Source organism: Populus trichocarpa, chromosome 3 (genome assembly GCF_000002775.5).
Source record: "Populus trichocarpa isolate Nisqually-1 chromosome 3, P.trichocarpa_v4.1, whole genome shotgun sequence".
Classification (NCBI taxonomy): domain Eukaryota; kingdom Viridiplantae; phylum Streptophyta; class Magnoliopsida; order Malpighiales; family Salicaceae; genus Populus; species Populus trichocarpa.
Genome location: NC_037287.2, coordinates 9208802 through 9227708, shown reverse-complemented (window position 1 = coordinate 9227708; position 18907 = coordinate 9208802). Strand labels below are relative to the sequence as shown.

General features: G+C 32.2%; 1 protein-coding gene across 2 annotated transcripts; it reads right to left on the bottom strand.

Annotated features, from left to right (window-relative positions):
* Window positions 1-1829: 1829 nt before the first annotated feature.
* LOC7478352 (AP2-like ethylene-responsive transcription factor AIL1) lies at window positions 1830-5144 on the bottom strand. Of its 2 annotated transcripts, XM_002304102.4 has the most exons (8): window positions 4718-5144; window positions 3926-4583; window positions 3726-3808; window positions 3291-3379; window positions 3097-3170; window positions 2957-3007; window positions 2654-2730; window positions 1830-2367 (listed from the first exon to the last, which is right to left on the bottom strand). In XM_002304102.4, exons 1-8 carry the CDS (start codon window positions 4875-4877, stop codon window positions 1865-1867), a joined length of 1695 nt encoding a protein of 564 aa, XP_002304138.1. In that variant the 5' UTR covers window positions 4878-5144; the 3' UTR covers window positions 1830-1864. The 2 variants fall into 2 exon arrangements, with proteins under 2 accessions (XP_002304138.1, XP_024453035.1); XM_024597267.2 differs by having other exon boundaries at window positions 3726-4583.
* Window positions 5145-18907: the final 13763 nt, after the last annotated feature.

Sequence of the window (18907 nt, the reverse complement as noted above, 5' to 3'; positions counted from 1 at the left end):
TATCGCCGTCTCTAATAACCAGCTATGGTTATGTTTTTTACAATATTATTAATAAGAAAATTGTAAAAATTTGTCTCATCTTTTATATAAAATACTTTATGTGTAAAGTATTTACATAAAAAAAACTCGTATAGGAAAATATTAATTGGGATGCTACGCGCCATGAAGAGGAGTGGTCCTGGCACTGCATAAGAAGATCCAAGAATAACAGCAATAAGGCTAAGGGCACGCAATTTAAGGCACCTTTTCAACGGGTAGGCTTAGATTCTCTGTACCTCTCCCTCCCTTCAATTTTTCTTTTTAATTTAAGATGGATCTACAAGTCAATTTATATATATCTCGATTAATTTTATGGGCCTTGAAATTAACGACCATGTAAACCTCCAGTAACCATCATATAAGCAATTACAGGGCTCGAATCTGAGACCACAAAGAAAACAAACTTCTTAATCCCAAGATCTTATCACTAAACCATCACCTAGATAGTTCCTCCCGTCATGTTTTTATTTTGTCTCAAAGTGTGTAACAGATGTTTATGCAAATAGAATTTACATATACAGTATATATATCCTTTATTTTTTTTTCTTCCTAATATATTATATCTAGTGTTTACATTTATTTTAAAATATTTTTTTTAAAAAAAATTATTTTTAATATCAACACATTAAAATATCTGAAAACATAAAAAAATTAATTTAAAATAAAAATAAATAAATAAAATTTTAATTTTTTTTAAAAATCTTTTAAAATATAAAAATAAACAGAATCATAGATTTGAATGAAAGATCCAAAAGATTTGTTCAATATATATTTTTCAAAATATAAACATTACAACAGTGCAAGTTAATGAAAATTAAACATAATTAATTTAAATTAAAAAAATAATCATTAGCATTACAAATTTAGATATTCTAAAAATATTTAAATGAGATTCTAACACCTATAATAATTTATAATTCTAAAACCCAATTATCCGATTGAGATCCGGGTCATGAATTGAGAGTTTCCCCGAGTCTAACATTTTCATTTCAAATAAACTTAAAATAACATTATTTAGGTAAAAAGAAATAGTTGTTTTTACTAACTTGACCTCCACAAAATGGACTCACAAAGCCTCGCTCTCGCTAGGTCAGATTTGATATTGCTATAATGCTATGATCTAAATGACTCTCCAAACAAACCTGCCAGTGGAGGAGGATTACTGCTTCTCTGCATCCCCAAAGTTCTTTGACCTTTTGCCTTATGGTGCCCATAATGCATACGTACAGCAAGAGCTAGCGCTCTATAGCAAAGTTAGTCAGTATTTTAACCATAGCCAAAAATTCCACAGCATATAATAATAATATTAATAATACATGTCTTATGTATTGGTCTGTTGCAATAAGACCAAACAAGGTGGTCGTTTTGATCTTTGTGTTTGTGGCAGGCATCCCAACGGAGATTTTGTGGTCCCTGATGGCCTAGATAGCTAGAGACATTGCATACAGGGCCTACTTCTTGTGCCATGTCTCAGGCGGTGCAAGTAAATACATGCAAAGCAATTGGTGCGGCCTTCAGTTTTACAGGAAGGGGGCAGAAACCAAGTTTACTGTGTGGTTTGAAACTTTGGATTGGATAGTTCAAACTTCAAAGAGTAACAAGTGCTTCGAAGTTGTTCGTGTCTTTTCTGTACTTCAATTTGTTCGGGTTCATCACTCTTGCTTTATCATTAGAAACTGAAGTGCCTTTCACCAGATTTGTTTTTCCTGTCTCGTCAAAAAGGAAATGATCGAGCCCTCTTGAGTTCCAAATCTTTTTATAATGATAATTATTATATATTTGATATAGAGTTCTCAAATCTTGCTCATCTTCATTTAGTATTTTTTCAATCATTCCACAATGCAAACATAGGGACTTGATGCTTTCCACCCTGCAATGGAAAGTAGCCCTGAGAATAGCTTTCGCTGCCAAGGCCAAAATCACTAGCTAAGCCAACCGAACATTTTGGACTAGCAGCAATGGGGGGATTCCTGCTAGTTGAAGCCACCAAAGTTACACCATTGTTATTGTTGTTAGCACTTTGTTGCTGTTGATGTTCCCCTGTATTTTCACTCCACATCATGTCAGTCAATTCATGGGAGGCTTCACTGCTTGCTATGGCAAAGTGGGGCTGAGAAGATGTTGATGAAGCACAGGAATTGTAATCCTCGAGGGCCACCGGAGCCGAATCTTTTGTTGAACGCTTAGCTAGGTCACTAGCAATGAGTTTGGAGCTTGAGCAAATTCTCTTCACATCATACCTTCTTATACCAAAATTTGTAACAGCACTGGTACCCCTAAATTTAATTGCAGCAATGTCATAGGCCTCTGCAGCTTCTTCTTGTGTACCTATATCGTAACGAGCGATTGGACTATTTGAGTTAAGTTTCTCAAGCTATAAAATAGTTATTGTGCATGAAATCGTTGAAAGTTGATCAAGGCTGACTTGTATTTTGTGGCCAAGACATACATTTACGTTAAAACGCCATGAGCTTAAGTGAAAATCCTTCACACTTAGTTATGTGCAAAGAGTAGGATGTAATGCCATAAGAATGGATAACACATCGCACACTTTAATAGAAGGAAAATAAAGGGAAAAAGGACGAGAGAGAGAAAGAAAGTGACGAAGGCTTACTAAATGTTCCAAGGTACAAATCCTTGTTTCCAGCAACCCTTCCTATTCTTGCTTGCCATCTTCCATGTTGATGATGCCTGCCAGGATTAAGGAAAGCAACTTAGCGAAAAGGAGGGAAAGATACGGTGGAAGAATCATATTTAGTATTATATACTAAAAATGCGCACTTGATATTATAGGCAAATGGTTAACAATGTTTGCCTATTATGGCCTCCGATGATTGAAAAAAAGCCTGCAATTGCAGTAAATAATGGGGAAAAAAAAGAACAAAACTTTATCATTGAAGTCGCTTTCTGCCATTACCTTGTCACTCCTCTGTACACAGAAGCTCCTCTTGAAAACCCACTACTTTTCCTGTCAAAATTTGAACAAAGCAATCATTTTTTCTCCCCTCTCTTCTCCTTCTCTTTTTCTTTAATTAAGGACTGTAAAATGGCAAATACCTTCTCAAACTGGCTACAAATTCTTGCCTGGTCATGTGCTTCATCTCTTCAAGCTCTTTCTCATAAGTGTTCAACTAACATTTTGTTTTGTTTGTTTGAAAAAAAAGTTGAGATATTACAGATACAGACACTACAGAACAAATGGCTGATCTTTTTTGTACACACCAACTTAGGATGACTAACAACAGACTTACAGGGAAATTAATATGCGTTGTTGGACCCCAATACTTCAAGGCAGCTAAATCATAAGCCCTTGCTGCTTTTTCTTCCTTATCATACCCACCTGATACACGATTTTAAAACAAAAGGAATGAAGGAGAAGAACAAGCACAATATCCAACGTATTTAAGACCAACAAAAATATGTTAATCAGCAATTAATAAATCCTATTCTTGGGTATAATTAAAGAATACAGCATACAAATAATATTTGACATAATAAAGAATTACACCTACCAAGGTAAACTGCATAAGATTTGAGTGACATTGAAAGGTGAATATACCCAAAAAGTATGTGAAAAAGAAAAGCAACCGTTAGTATATTCTTTTGAAGAAAAAGAAAGAAGACGGCATATGTATGTATACTAGAGAGAAATACAGAAAATATTAAAAGCTTATTTTCTCTCACACCTTGCCTTCCTTTCCTCGTTTGTCCTTCTTTCCTGCAACTATTGTCCCATAAATGGGCCTCATATCTCCCAGTCCATCTATGCCTAACAATCATAGAACGTATATAACAGATAATTGCACACACACATGTATATGTTGAAGCGAAGTTGAAAGGAAGGTATTGCCACGACTTGAAGAAGAGAAGAAAAGGAAGATAGTACCTTGTTACACCTCTATATTGTGAAGTTCTTTGTCCAAATGTGTCAATAGATTTATGAGAAACTGGTTCTTTAGCAAGTGATTTTACAACTGGCCTTTTACGGTTATCAACCACTTGCAATGGAGATATAGTAGCCAATCCATTCTGAGAACTAGGACTCATTGTGAGCAATAATGATTGAAAATTGCTATTGTTCGCTTCAATTGGAGACTTCCCACTAGAAGAAAATGGCGCCGTCTGCCTAAGCCAAGACTTGAACCCAGAAACTGAACTAGCACTCTCAAAAGGCACATGGTTCATGCCACTTTCATGGTTATGGTTATGGTTATGGCTATGGCTATGGTTTAAATCACAGTGCTGAAGACAGTGACTAGGGATTGAGGTTTGTGGATTGTCATTGAAATGGTAACTTTGGATTGAAGAAGAACGGCTTGTGAGACTATTCTCCCCAGTTTTTACATCTCCGTTGGTGTTGAAGCTTGGTGCTAGATCAACATTGATTCTATTAGCATGGTTTTGATGACTCTGGTGATCTTCTTGCTGACAATGAACTTTGGTCTCATTAGAAGGTGAGTTTGAGTAACACCCCAAGAAATCCTCAAGCTTTGGACCATCTTCACTTGTACTGCCTCCATCCATAGTGTTTTCATATCTCCAATCTACCAATTACCATCAAATAGGACGAAATATTACAGCAAAATCATCACAAATCATGTTCAAGTTTTCATTTTAAAAAATAACGCATGCACTGAGAAAGAAAGAAAGAAAGAAAGAAAAGGGGAGCATGCAGTACCTGGGGCACCATTAGATGGACGTCTAAAGGGATCAAAAACACAAAGAGATCCATCAGAACGCAAAGGCATGACAGAGAAACCAGGAGCTTGGTCTTCTCTACCAAACCCTTCATCAATTCTCAAGTGTGGAGTCAGAGAAAACCCCAACCATTTACTCATGTTATCTTCACACACAAAAATCTACAAGCGATTTTCTCTCTCACTCTCTCAAACAATCTCACAAACTGTGTTTTTTAATGCGTCTCCCTCCTTTACATTTGTTTCTTTGATTCACTGTGCCTTCAGGTTTTGGTTTTAAAGCTCAAACTTCAAAAAAATTTGGTGAACAGTGCTCTCTCTATCTCACTCTCTCGTCTTATATTCGCAGCCTTTACACCTCTGTATCTGCGGTTTTCGGGTTTCGTGCCCTCTCTTTCATTTCCACTAAGTTCCTTTGCAGAGGTGTACATAACTCCCATGACACGTTATTTATTTATAGGATGCAAGTGTGGACAGATTTAATGCTCATTTACAAAGTTAATTGTAATTTAGTTTTTATAGTTTATTAAAATAAACTAATTAACCTTTATATTATAAAAATAATTAAATAATTTTTTTTATCAGCATTGATTATGCTTTATTGCTAGTATTTTGTTTTTTTAAAATGATTTTTTCTCCTTATTTTTTCATATTATCTACTTTTTTTATCATTTTTATAATAGGAAATCAAGATGAATTAAAAAAAGAATATGACATGGGAAAAAAATTAAGTTACACATGAATTTAAGAATATAGAAATTAAATATATAGTTTTTAAGACTACAAGGACTAATAAATTATTTTTACTAAACTAAAAGGATTAAGTTATAATTAACTCAATATTAATTAGTACAATTTAGCTCTTTTTCTTAGATTTTACACTTATTTGAAGAATGGTTGATGTAAAAGTTCGAACATTGCATGTGTATTCTTGTTTTATGGTAAAAATAAATGGAAGAAAAATAGGCTCATCACTTAAACAAAATAATTTTTCACATCCATATTTAAGGAGTTTTTTTCATCATTATCATCATCAATAAAAAGCTAAATCAAAGTAGGATATTAAGAGTTTAATATAAAAAAACATTAAGAATTATAGGAGTTAAATTAGATTGAAAGTTCTAGAATATAGGGACTGAATTGAACTTTCACAGCTTCTCCAACCTGATCCAGCCACCGACCTTCCACTTTCGCCGCTCTCCAAAACCATCTTTTAGCCACAAATTGCCTCTTATTTCTCTATCATTCTTTTACATTTTTTTATTTTTTATATATCAAAATTAAGTAAAACCTAGGGTTTAAGTCAAGTGTACAAAATTGATGGTCTAATTAAAATCATGTGAAGTAATGCAATTTTTTTAATGTAAAAATCCTTAATTTTTGGATGAAAAAGTGAAGGTTAACACAAATGTCTTTGATATTAAATGAGTTAAAATTCAAGCCTAAACAAAAAAGTAGTGGCTAAGTAGCCCCATCATAACCGTTGATCTCGTTTGAACACTCGCTAGGCCGAACTTTTTATGGAAAACCGGGCCTGAAAATTTTATAACTCAATCTTAACCACTTATTTCTGCCTCCTCTATTTATTTTAATAGTTTTAAAATCCAATCGATTCAAGACTGAAACTAAAACAGATTGAAGTAAAAATAGAGGAAGGAAAAACCCGGTGTAACCCGGCGATCTGGTTGAACCAGCAAGACTTGGTCAAAAACCCGGTTGCAATCTGTTGTCTTTTTTTTACTAAAATAACATCATAACTTTTTTAAAAAAAAATTTGACCCGGACAACCTGGTCAAAATCCGGAACTCAGGTCTTAGACCGGGCCGGGTCTAAAAACTATGCTTATTTCTATTCCTAATTACTGTTAAAAAAGGTTTGGGTTATTTTATTGTTCATTGTAATGTTCACGTGAACATTGCTTCTTCTTTTTTGTGATTTTTTTTTTCATTCAACTCAACTTAATTTCTTTGTAATTTTGTTCTTCCAGGTTATATTAGCATTGTGATTTTGTTTTTCCATGCTTTTACATATACAAAGTGAAAAATCCAACTGGTCAATTTTATAAAATAAAATTATAGACTATAATTAAAAAATATTAGTATAAGTAGGATCAAAATAAATAAATAAACAATAGAGCTCACTATTCAGAAGGTGCAGGAAACTTCAATTTTGTCCTTAAAGTCTTAGTTGATGTGTTTATTTGGTCCTTAAAGCTTTAATATTCTATGTTTTGGTCCTAAAATTCAATTTTTTTTCATTTTTTAATCCCTAAATGTTGAGAGAGAATAAAAAATATATTGAAAAGTAAAAGGACAAAAAAAAAAGGTCATTCACGCACATTTCAACCATAAAAAGATCAATCTTTACTTTCACGGGCTTGTATGAAAGAAAGGAGTTCTATAGAGGTGGTTTGGATTTTTCATCTTAGTATAAAAAATAAATTGGGGCCTGGAAAAGTCATCTTGAAAAAATTATGCCAACCCATATAATCAAATATTGTATCTATCTTAAAATTACTTAACATACTTGTTAAACCTCTTTTAACTACAATAGATCGATTTGAAAATAAATTCATAAACTTCTCTACATTATCACTTTGAAGAAAATTAGGATCATTTACCCGTTTTCTCATTGATTCCACATCTTTAATACGTTTCTTAGGTGCCATCTAGCTTGAATCTCCAAGAAATTAACTTCAATTAAGCTTGATCTAGTGGAATTTAAATGATTTGAGAGTGGGGTTTCGATTTAGGGTTAGGGTTCTTCATTTTAAGGATTTTGTCTCTGCTAGAAAATAACAATAATATTTATAACATTGATTTAGTTAAATCAACTGGCCGGTTTAACCTCAACCTTAAAGTATTCTAATTTTCTTTTGTGGTCTTTCTTATACACCTAAAAAATGCCCTTTCCATGTAAAAGTTAAGTCCAAAACTTAAGGAAATCGAGGGGTCAAAAACCGAAATCTTAGGTAGTAGACAAGCTATATGTGCTTTGTCTTAATTGGTCGGCCAATTGTACCGGTCAACCGGCTCATATAAAGAACATAAATTTCTGGTTTTGACCATTTCAGATAGGGGTGAGCAAAAAACTGAAAAACCGAGAAAAAAAAATTAACCGAAAAAACCGAATCGTGAAAAAAAATCGATTAAACCGATTAGAATATTTAGGAAAATGTCTGGTTCGGTTCGGTTTGGAAATTAAAAAAAAAGGCTATAAAGCTTTCTAGTTTCTATAATAAGGCATTAAGACTTAATAGTTAACCATAGCAGAGTAACCTCGTCCTCGTTCAGTCGTTCTCACTTCTCACAGCGCCCCCTCCCTCAGGCCTCAGTCCTCGTTCGCACAATCGTCCCCTCCATCGGGCCTCAATCTTTGTTCGCACAGCCGCCCCCTCCCTCAGGCCTCGGTCCTCAGTCCTCGTTCGTACAACCGCCCTCTCCCTCAAGCCTCGGTCCTCAGTCCTCCTTCGCACAGCCGCCCCCTCCTTCAGGCCTCGGTCCTCAGTCCTCGTTCGTATAGCCGCCCCCTCCCTTAGGCCTCTGTCCTCGTTCGCACAGCCGCCCCCTTCCTTTGATATATGCTTTGTGATTCTACTGTTGCCTCAATTATTGTTCAACTTTTTGTTGATTTTGTTTCATCATTGGGTTTAGGGTATAGGAAATTGGGTGTTGGACTTGCTAATTATTTTGTTTTATAACAATTCATCAGTGATTCAGTATTACTTTGAAGTTTTCCTTGTGAAAAAAAAAGGCATTATGATTCAATGGATCTAAAACCCCCCTCCTATCTGTGTATGCTTGTGCATGTTCATGTGCTCTTTTAGTTTTCACAGCAGTTGGGATTGGGAAAAAACCGACCGAAAAGGCATATAGGTTTTTTTCGGTTTTGGGCATCAAAAACCGAATCGAAACTGGTCGGTTTGGACCGATTTCGGTTAGGTTTTGGTTTTGTTTTTCTGTTTTGGTTTGGTTGTTTTTTATGGGTAAAAACCGAATCGAACTGAAAATGATCACCCCTAATTTCAGATGTTTTATGCGACCAAAAAACACCATCTGTCCAACTTGTTGTCTCAAAAATTAAACCTAACTGAAACCTCAAAATGTTACTGTTCATATAGTAGCAAATACTTTATTTCACTATTTCAACCGGTTGAATTAGTATAACGAACTTGTCAACCAGTTTATCCAAGATCTACATTGTCAGAGAATTTTGTAGCAGGACAAATTTTTCATGCTAAAAAGGGTATACATTTCATCACTAAAACATGTCCAACTTATTTTCAATAATATATACACATAAAGATAAAATCTCAAATGTCATTAGCATGAATAAAGCCTAAATTCCTCTTTATCTCGCAAAAGTGATCCTTAGCTAAATGCTTTTAAAAATTATTTGTTAGTAGATGTTATGTTCTTACAAACTCAAGTATAATATCACTCTTCATCATGTGATCTTTTAGGAAGTGATGTCTCATTTCAATATGTTTTGTATATGAGTGTTGTATAGGATTCTTAGATAGACTTATTGCACTAGTGTTATCACACTTAATAGGTATATGATCAAAATTAAGTCCAAAATCTTATAAGATTTGTTTCATCCATAAGTTTTGTGCACAGCAACTATCAGCTGCTATATATTCTACTTCAGTTATAGATAGGGCTACTAAGTTTTGTTTCTTACTAGCTCAAGATATTAGTGATGATCTTAAAAAGTGACATGTTCCACTAGTACCTTTTCTATCAACTTTACACCTAGCAAAATCAATATATTAATAGCTAATCAAACTCAACTCACTTCCTTTCGGATATCATAATCCTAAATTAATTGTACCATGCAAACATCAAAAAATTCATTTTACAACACTAACATGGAATTGCTTAGAACATGCTTGAAAACATGCATACAAGCGAACACTAAACATAATATCGAGTCTATTTGCAGTTAAATATAACAGTGAACCAATCATAACTTAATATTATATGATGTCTACATTCTTACCATTTCCATCCATATTAAGCTTGGTTGATGTTCCCATGGGAGTTTCGATTTTTTTGACATGTGCCATCACAAATCTCTTTAATAGATCCTTGTTGTATTTGCTTTGATTGATGAAGATGTCATCTCTTGTTTGCTTGGTTTGCAATCATGCTCATTTCAAACTCATCTTACATGTATTTTGCAAATTCCTCATAAAGAGATTCGTTATTATGAATATAATATCATCAACATATATTTGCACAATCAAGATACCATTACCTTTTCTTTTTGTGAAAAGAGTGGTGTCAATTTTGTCAAAGTTGGAATCATTTTCAATAAGAAAAGACTTTAATATATATATCAAACTCTTAGTGCTTGTTTTAAACCATATAAAGCTTTTTTAGCTTGAAAACATGATCGGGAATGCCGCACATGTGTGGCGTCGCGGTGATATCGTTCACTCTTATATGTAATCTATCTGGAAAATATAGGGAGATAAGGAATTATTGTCTTTTATTAGTGAAAAGCAGGAATGAGAGTCGCCACCTAGTATTTTGGTCATTAGAAACCCTAACTGGTCTTATAGATCGGGCACAGAGACTGGTTGCGTACAGGAAAGGTATTAATACCTTAAATACGCCCTACCTAAGGTAGGCTGCATTGTTTTAATTGTCTGATATATGCTAAGGTGTTGTTTGTATTTCTAATTGTTGGTTCGTCTATGGTTTAAGAAAAGTCCTCCTCGGTACGAAAATCCTAACTTATCGGGTAAAATCTAACCATTCAAACGTCAATAAAAAGAACTACCTTTTTAATATTGAGAATACATTTTACATATAATTAAATTCATAATCCCAGATACTAAAAGAAAACAAAATGATTTTTTTTGAGATTTTTTGAAATATTGGTCAAGTTCTCGTGGCTTTAATAAACTGGTTATTAAAGCCAAAATACATGCTAACACATATTTTTGAATTTTTGTCATATGAAAATACGATATGATTTTTTAAGACTTGGCCGTATACATGAAAACAAGATATTTTTTTTTGTTTTATCATTTTTGCAATGTTTTGACGAAAACCGGATTCGTATCTTTACGGTATAAAAATATAAAACGATATTAATCAAAATGGACAGAAAAATACGTGAGAAAATCACAAATATATTTGAAAATATTTTTTTGAATTTTTTTGCAATGGGCCGAACCTAGCCCAAAAGAAATTGGGCCAAGATCGGCCCAAAATAAAACCGGGCCAGAACCGGCCCAAAAAGAAAACCTTCTTTCTACAAGTCTAGACTCAGCCCAGCTGTGTGGCTTGGACTACTAAAGTCCAGCCCGAGAAGATAGTTGGTTACTGTGTTGAGCATAGTAACCAGTTAATTATAATTAGCTGGTTAGTGTGCGTAGCATAGTAACCGACTAATTATATTTCATTTGCTGCAGAACGTGAATTGCTCACGTTCTGCATGCAAATGAAACAAACTAGCAAGACCGATAAGAGATGGAGAGAAGATTACAAGGAGTGAAAGAGCATGTTTGCTGTCGTTGGCGGTGGGTTGAGGTGGCAAAAAATCGATGGTGGTCGCTGCAGCGGTGACTGTTCTTCTTCTTCCCTGTGCAGAGGCTCAAGCCTCTGTTTTTCCTTATATCTTTCTGTTTTGATTGATCTTTCCCATGTCACTGTCTTTGTTTCGTCCCCCTTATCCCTGTGTCTTCTTTTTCTGGTCTCTCTTCTATCTCTCCTCTGTTCTCCCTTGTTTTCCTTAGCTTCTCCCTCTTTCTTTTTTTCTTCGGTTTCTCTCTTCTATCCCTTCTATTCTCACTCCTTTCCTTCTTTTTTCTTTTCTTTTATGTTTCTTTGTTCTGGCTGTTCCTTTTTTTTGTTCAATATCCTTCGTTCTCTCTCTTTGTCTTCTCTTTCTCTCCTTTGTATCTCAATCAATTCTTCCTTCAATCTCTCATCCTTCCCGCTCGTTTTTATTCTTTTTTTTCTCCCTCTGTTCTGCCATTTTCCCTTCTTCTTTCTCTCTATTTCTGCCCCCTCTTTTCTTCTCTGCCTCTCAGTATTTATAGGCAAAAGGAAAGAGATTCACCCTGTCCTGTCCGGTCATGGGACAGGGTAGGGTGGCTGAGGCGGCCTCTGTGCAACCGCCTAGAGCCGCTCTCAGAGCATGGCTCCCTTGTCCAATCTTCATATTGGTTGCATGTGATGGCCGTAGGTTGTATCAGTCTTCTTGCAAGTAGGAGAGTGAGAGTGGCGTTGCAGGGGAGAGAAACTTCTTCTTCCCCTGCCTCTGCGTATATAGGGGAAGAAGAAGACCCACAGTGCCATTCAAAACGGCATCGTATTGGCTTTTGTCTTTTTTTTATGAATAGTACATGAAACGACGTTGTTTTGACCAAAACGCGCTATTTCATTTATAAGAAAATGGCGCCAAAACGTTAATTTTTCAAATCAGTCCAATTTGCGTGCTTTTTCTATTTTGGTCATTGGTTTTGGATTTCTTTAATCAAGTCCTCAATTGGCCATCAAACTTTAATATTTATGCAATTAAGCCCCTGATTTGATCAAATTAACTCTTAAAGATTATAACTTGACCCCAAAACTTTAATTTCTTCCAATTAAAACCCAAATTGACTTAAAAAAATATTCTTTTCTTGCAAACAAACCCTCTATAAACTCAATTAAACATTTAATAAAATTTAATTGAGTCTATAAACAATTGATTTTAGACTTTTCTTCCTCAAATTGAATTTTCTTTGTCAACAGGGCTTTCATCAGTAAAAAATATACTGTCAAATTTCAAACTTTGTATTTTTGAATCTCCTTAACCAATTTCTGACTATTTTCTGAGCACTTCGACATCCTCTTCTCACTGCTATCATTTTTTATTTCTTTCAAATATATATATATATATATATATATATATATATATATATATATTATTTTTTTGTATTTTCTCTTTCTTTGTGCGGGGACCTAAAAATGGGTTACAATAGGGAAAATGAAACTTTTCAAAACCTTGAGCTTGCTCAACATACACCTCTTCCATGATAAAACCATTTAAAATGCACTTTTAACATCCATTTGAAAAGGTGTAAGATTAACATGACATGCAAAAGCTAAAAGCATTCTTATTGATTCTAGTCTAGCCACGGATGCAAAGGTTTCTTTATAATCAATATCTTATTCTTGATTATAACCTTTGGCATCTAGTTTGGCTTTATTTCTAACTATGATCCCATACTCATCAACTTTGTTCCTGAAAACCCCATTTTGTTTCTATAATGGATTGATTGTTAGGTCTAAGGACTAGTTCTCACATATCATTCCTTTCAAATTGACTTAGCTCATCGTGCATGGCTAAAATCCAATTTGCATCCTTTTCGGCTTCTAGAAATGATTTGGGTTTTATATGAGAAACAAAAACTCAATGCTCACTAATATCTCTAAAAGATGTTATAGTTTTAGCATCTTCAAAGAGATTAACAATAATTACTCGGTAGGATGAGATCTTAGATACCTTAGCTTATTTGTTGGCACAAAGGAGTTATGATATGATTTAAGAAATGGTTGAACAAGAAAATTTAGATTTTAACGTAATTATGCCTACTGTCCAGTTTTACAGCAATAATTATAATTCTCAATCTGATGGTTAAGTCGAACTAAATATTTACCCAGAGTTTCCTGGAATATTATTCTATGTTGGGGTACAATTTTAGGTCAATCAGAGTTTAGAAAGGCCTTACGATATAGGTTAGAATAAGCTATGTGAATTTTATTGTTTACTTCCTTTTGACTTGTGGACTTCCTATTTAGCAAGGATCCTTTTCCTACAAGGATATGACAACTTATTTTGGGAGTTTCCTAATCCTACAACAAAAGCTAAAAGAAGGCAAGAAGGGTGCTTTGAGAGGATTCTTTAAAGCTACAATTAATTATCCTATACAAACAAAGAAACTAAAAGGGAGGCAACTTCAACAATCAATTTCCTATTGAGAATTATAATTGTTGTCATAAAATTGGACAATAGACACAATTATGTTAGAATCAAATAATAGCATCAAAGTTCGATGCCTAGTTTGAAGCAATTGCAACTTTTAGGAGCTAAAGTGGAAATTCCAGAATTTTCTCTTTATTAACCAACAAATTTGATTGGCCTATGGGACTTCTTTTTCATGAAAAATAGTCACTATGAGATAATGTTTTGAAAGTCTTATTGTTTTGAATTCAATAGCCTGATCCGTTAACAATTTCAACTAGTAGTTGATCATAAGTCATGGCTAGTGAAAGATTTTTATTTTTTTTTCTCATACATTGTCTTAAATGCCTCCATTTGTTAATTCCCTTTCTTTTAAAAAAATCATAATGATTTAAAGCAAGGACACTTCAATTCATTACAAAGTATTCCCTGTTTACATATTAAAAGCTTTTCAAGTAGCCACACTTGTTTTTCTTTCTTCACTTGCAACTTGTTTGCACAAGTATTTATCAAGACTTTGGTGGTTTTAGTTTCAAGGTAAAATAGGAAAATCCCAATGCATTAAAAACAATTTTGCACTTCCTTTCTTCCATTTCTTTCTTTAACGTGTGATTTTCTTTAGGTGAGAAAGTGAAAGAAAATCTAGTATCAGCTGCTGACTTTACTTCATAAATTAGGAAAAACAAATTTTTTCAAACACAAAAAAAACCCATCAGGCATCAGGGTGAAGTGTTATTAAAAAATTGTTAGTGAATATGCCCCGTGGCTTATTTGTTTGTTATACATTACACTAATTCTATTCATGTAAAACATATTTGTTATTATTAAAAGCTTTCTTTATCTTTAATATTCATTTATATTTGAATAATGAATCTAGTGTAAAGATAAAGTTCATGTAACAAAAATGCTTTGTAAAGAAAATTATAAAAGTTGTTATAATTATAAGATTCTTATTGCATCAAAGCATTGTTCCTAAATATTCCTGATCAATGTTCTATTAAGATTGAGTATTAATTAAAGCTGTTGAGACTAATGCATATTATGTTCTTTTCTTTATGAAACAAAGTAGTTACTCTCATAAACTGAGGTATGAGAGATACTTGTAACTAATATGCAAGTGCTTGTCATATGACATGTATACTGAACTGACCCGCAAGAGAATTTCATACAGAGAGATCACTTACGTCTATATAAAGGCTTTCGTGATAGTTATGTAAGTGATCCTTCAACTTGAGATCACTAAGTTATCTTAGCAAATCATTTTGTTTTAATAGAATTTAAATTATTTCTCTTCTTAAAAAAACAATTTCCATGTAATTAAATAAAAATAATTTAAGGGCTCCTCGCTATACGAGATCAAATATTTTAATATGCATTATCTCTCAACTTCTTGACTTGGTCTTTAGCTATCATTAACAACTATTTTTAATCTTTACCGGTGGCTTTAATATTGGCTCATAAAAGTTTTAGTTCATAAAAAAATCTCTTGCTATTATAAAACACATTGGCAATTATTACCCTTTTTAAGTTGATTTTTTTTATTCGATGGTGAAACATGAGGCAATTGACTAGTTATATTACTAAAAGAGTGACTTTCTATCTATGTCGGTGCAGGCCAAATTGCCATCCTTTAAAATTCTAATTATGCCTTTGAGCATGTTAGAAAACAGAAAGCAAGCAATAGATTATAGTATTTGGGAGTCTGGTAACTTTTGTTTTTGGGTGTGTTTCACTTAAAATAGTATAAAATTGAGGTTTTTTTTTATTGTTTTTGTGTGTTGATGTCAACCAAAAAAAAATATAAAAAAATTAGTTTAATGTATTTTCAAGTAAAAAGCATCCTGCACTACAATATCAAACACATAAAAGTCGGGCACCAACAAAAATATAATACATCATCTCGTTACATTACATCATTTTTTCATTATCTTACATCATATCAAAGATATAGTGACAAAAACATTATAACTTATACATGTACTCATTTCATGTATTAACAGAACTTATTTCATGTGCCGAAAGTGTTGTTGCAAATGATTGATTCACTATAGATTGGAACAATGAATTTATGCTTTTTCCCTTGATTAAAAAAAATGGAAAAACTAGCATTAAGTGGAAATATGGTATTTATGTATCATCTTTTTATCATTCTAGAATTTTTTTAAGGGCAACTTGGTCTTTTCTCATTTTTTGCATATTCAAATTACTTGAATACCCTTAAAAGCAAACAAACACTTAACTACATGGGCTTTTCTATAATTTCAAAAATCATTTTTTATAATTATTATTTAAGACTAGGGGCAATGTGTAATTTGATAAATAAAATAAAAAACCAAACAATTGATGACTCATACATTGCACGTGTCAGCTGCTTCACTGCCTTCAGGCAATACATGCAACTAACTATGGTGGTAGAAACTGTTATTTTGCCATGTCATTCAATTCATCTCGGGTTCCTCTTCCTCCTTAGACAACGCATTCATGGTGACTCTATTTGGTTTGGTGCGATTAAATCTTCTTATTTTCCTTTCCATTTCTTTCTCCTCCAGCTCAATTTACGCACTACCCCTTAAAAAAATCATACCAGCCTTTTTATTACAATTTTTTTTATAAAATTGTTTAAATTGGAAATTATTTTCAACTTCATCATCCTTAAATTTTTTTCATATCTCAATTTTGATCTCTATTCTTTTGATTGTTATTTTCTTTATTTGAGATAATTTACAACATTGATTTTTTTTTTTGCAATTTCATCCTCTTTCACATAAAATTGATTGTGAATTGGTCATCTTGATTGAGCTCGTGTCTGAGATTTCATGAGTTATAATTTTAAAAGATTAACATGAGTTTAAGAGATTAATGCGAGTTTGTTTTGTTTTTCATGTTATTAGATTAACCGAACTTATTAAATCTAGTTGATTCAATGACCCGAGTCTTGAATTTATTTTCCTTATTTAGAAATACTAGCAAAGCCTTAACTTTATTCTTTTTTTATGTGTGGAGAAATTTAGCTTGGCCCTTAATGTTGCACCAGCCACTTATATAGATTTACTTTGGTCAATTTTTCTAAAATTTAAATATTTTTCCTTTTTTAGCCTTTGATATTTGGTACATTATAATTGGGCATTTTAATTTATTTTGATATGGGTTCCATGGTTTTGTCAAGGTCTACCCTAGATCATGAGTTTCATAGGTTAATAATTATTGGCACGGGTCGATGTAATATGACACCATTTTAATATTTAAAAAAAAAACAATATGCCATCCAATATATCATAATTTAAGTATTTTAAAAGTATTTCAATCATTATGCATCAATATTTTGACTTACCAACGCCATTATATTTTTTTAAGGTTGAAAAAAACATGATCCGACCAGTGGCGTGTAATGTGAGGAAAAAAAAAAAACAGTTGATTTCTAGGAAAGTAGAGCACATGTCTTAGCCTATGATTTTTTTTTGGAAATCTTGTTATCTTTTACTTTTATGCATAATATTTTAAAGGGGGTATTTGTTTTATGAAAAATAATTTATAGATATAAAATTTTCTTCAATGTTTGACAAGTAATAATATAAACAATAGGATAGTACAATGATGATGATGTCTTATTATTATAAATTAGTGTTGGTGGAGATTATAAATTAGGGGGAATCTCTTCATCCCCTCCTATACAAGAATGTTCTATTTATAAATTTTGTAAACATTGGTTGTTTTACAGTACACAACAAAGAAAAATAACTACTAAAGATTGTTGGACTCAGTTCCAGCCACGGTTGTTCTGTAACACACAACAAAGCAAAATAATCACAAAAGATCGTTAGGCTCTTTTCTAACCATAGTTGTTTTGCAGCATACAACAAATAAAAATAACCACCAATGTTCTTTGGCCTTTAATACAAATTGATATGGATGAAAGCGAATGATATAGGAATATGTTACATGTCAAAACCCTCAAAGATAAAAAAAAACACCATAAATATAGGAAGACTCTGAAAATAATTAATTTTATTCATTCATATCTTAACTTACAAAAAAGCTATTACAACCCTTTGTATAGAAAAAAACTAGAAAATCTTAACAATATTGAATAAAAAAGAAATAAACTAGGAAGAACATTCCCTTCAAATAGGAAAAAAACCAGAAAAAAATCACAATAAAGAATAGAAAAAGAAAAATAGAAAAATATCTATTTTTCTAAAAAGCTCTTGCATCAATGGTGGTGGTGGAGCGATGAAGTAGCGGTGGCGGAGTGATGAAGTGGCGGTGGCAGTGACAACAATGAAGGTGGTGCTAGTTATACGGTGGTGATGGTCAAATTTGTTGAATGAGATTGCGAGTGAAATGTCTGTAAAATATTTTATAGATTTTCATTAGTTGAAAATGTTTATCAACAAATAAATCAATTTTAAAATTTAATTATAAAATATTTTATATTGATAATTTTTTTAATAAAATATTTTATGAAAAAACAATACACATAATTAGAAAAATATTTTCAAGTAAAATATTTTATGCAAAACAAACATTATTTTAGTTTTGAAATATTGATCAAGATATATGCTTGGATCAGATAAAGATATAAACATACTAGTTATTCCAAAATTTTATTGAGATGAAACAAAGGGCTCATAACTACATGCAACGAGCAATAGAGAAAACTAGTATAGTGTCAATGCATTATCGTTAGATACATTTTAAAATTTACTTTTATTTAATTATATAAAAATTAAAATAAATATTTATAAGAAAGATAGTGATTAAAATTTCAAAATTATCTTTTTTAATTCATGTTTTTTTTTAAATAACATTTCTTTTTATTAAAAACATGGTTTATTGAATAAAACCTAATTGTAATTTAAAAGATATTCATAAAAATTCTAATGACTTAAATTAAAGAGAAAAAATGTATTATCTTAAGAAAAAAAACTCCATTTCCTTATTCATATATTTTTTTATATGAAAATACATTTTTTATTATGATCATTATTTTTAAATATAAACTTATTATGATAATGAAAGAAGATTTAAAACAAATCATGAATGGATCATTTTCATCTATGAATAATAAGTCTGGAAAAATTATATAAATCATTTACAATAAAGATAACAAAATAGATATTATATTCTAATATTAGTTAGAAAGTTTTTCAAAAATTATTGCATGATAAGGTAATATATAATTATTCATATAGTAATTGTTAAAATTA

Bases quoted from the DNA above. Each gene is read 5' to 3' on its own strand.
- LOC7478352 (XM_024597267.2), bottom strand. From the start codon at position 4,877: ATGAGTAAATGGTTGGGGTTTTCTCTGACTCCACACTTGAGAATTGAT. The intron at 4,584-4,717 runs GTACTGCATGCT...GGTAATTGGTAG, and splicing joins TCCATCTAATGGTGCCCCAG to ATTGGAGATATGAAAACACT. The intron at 2,368-2,653 runs GTAAGCCTTCGT...GTTACGATATAG, and splicing joins TTTGTACCTTGGAACATTTA to GTACACAAGAAGAAGCTGCA.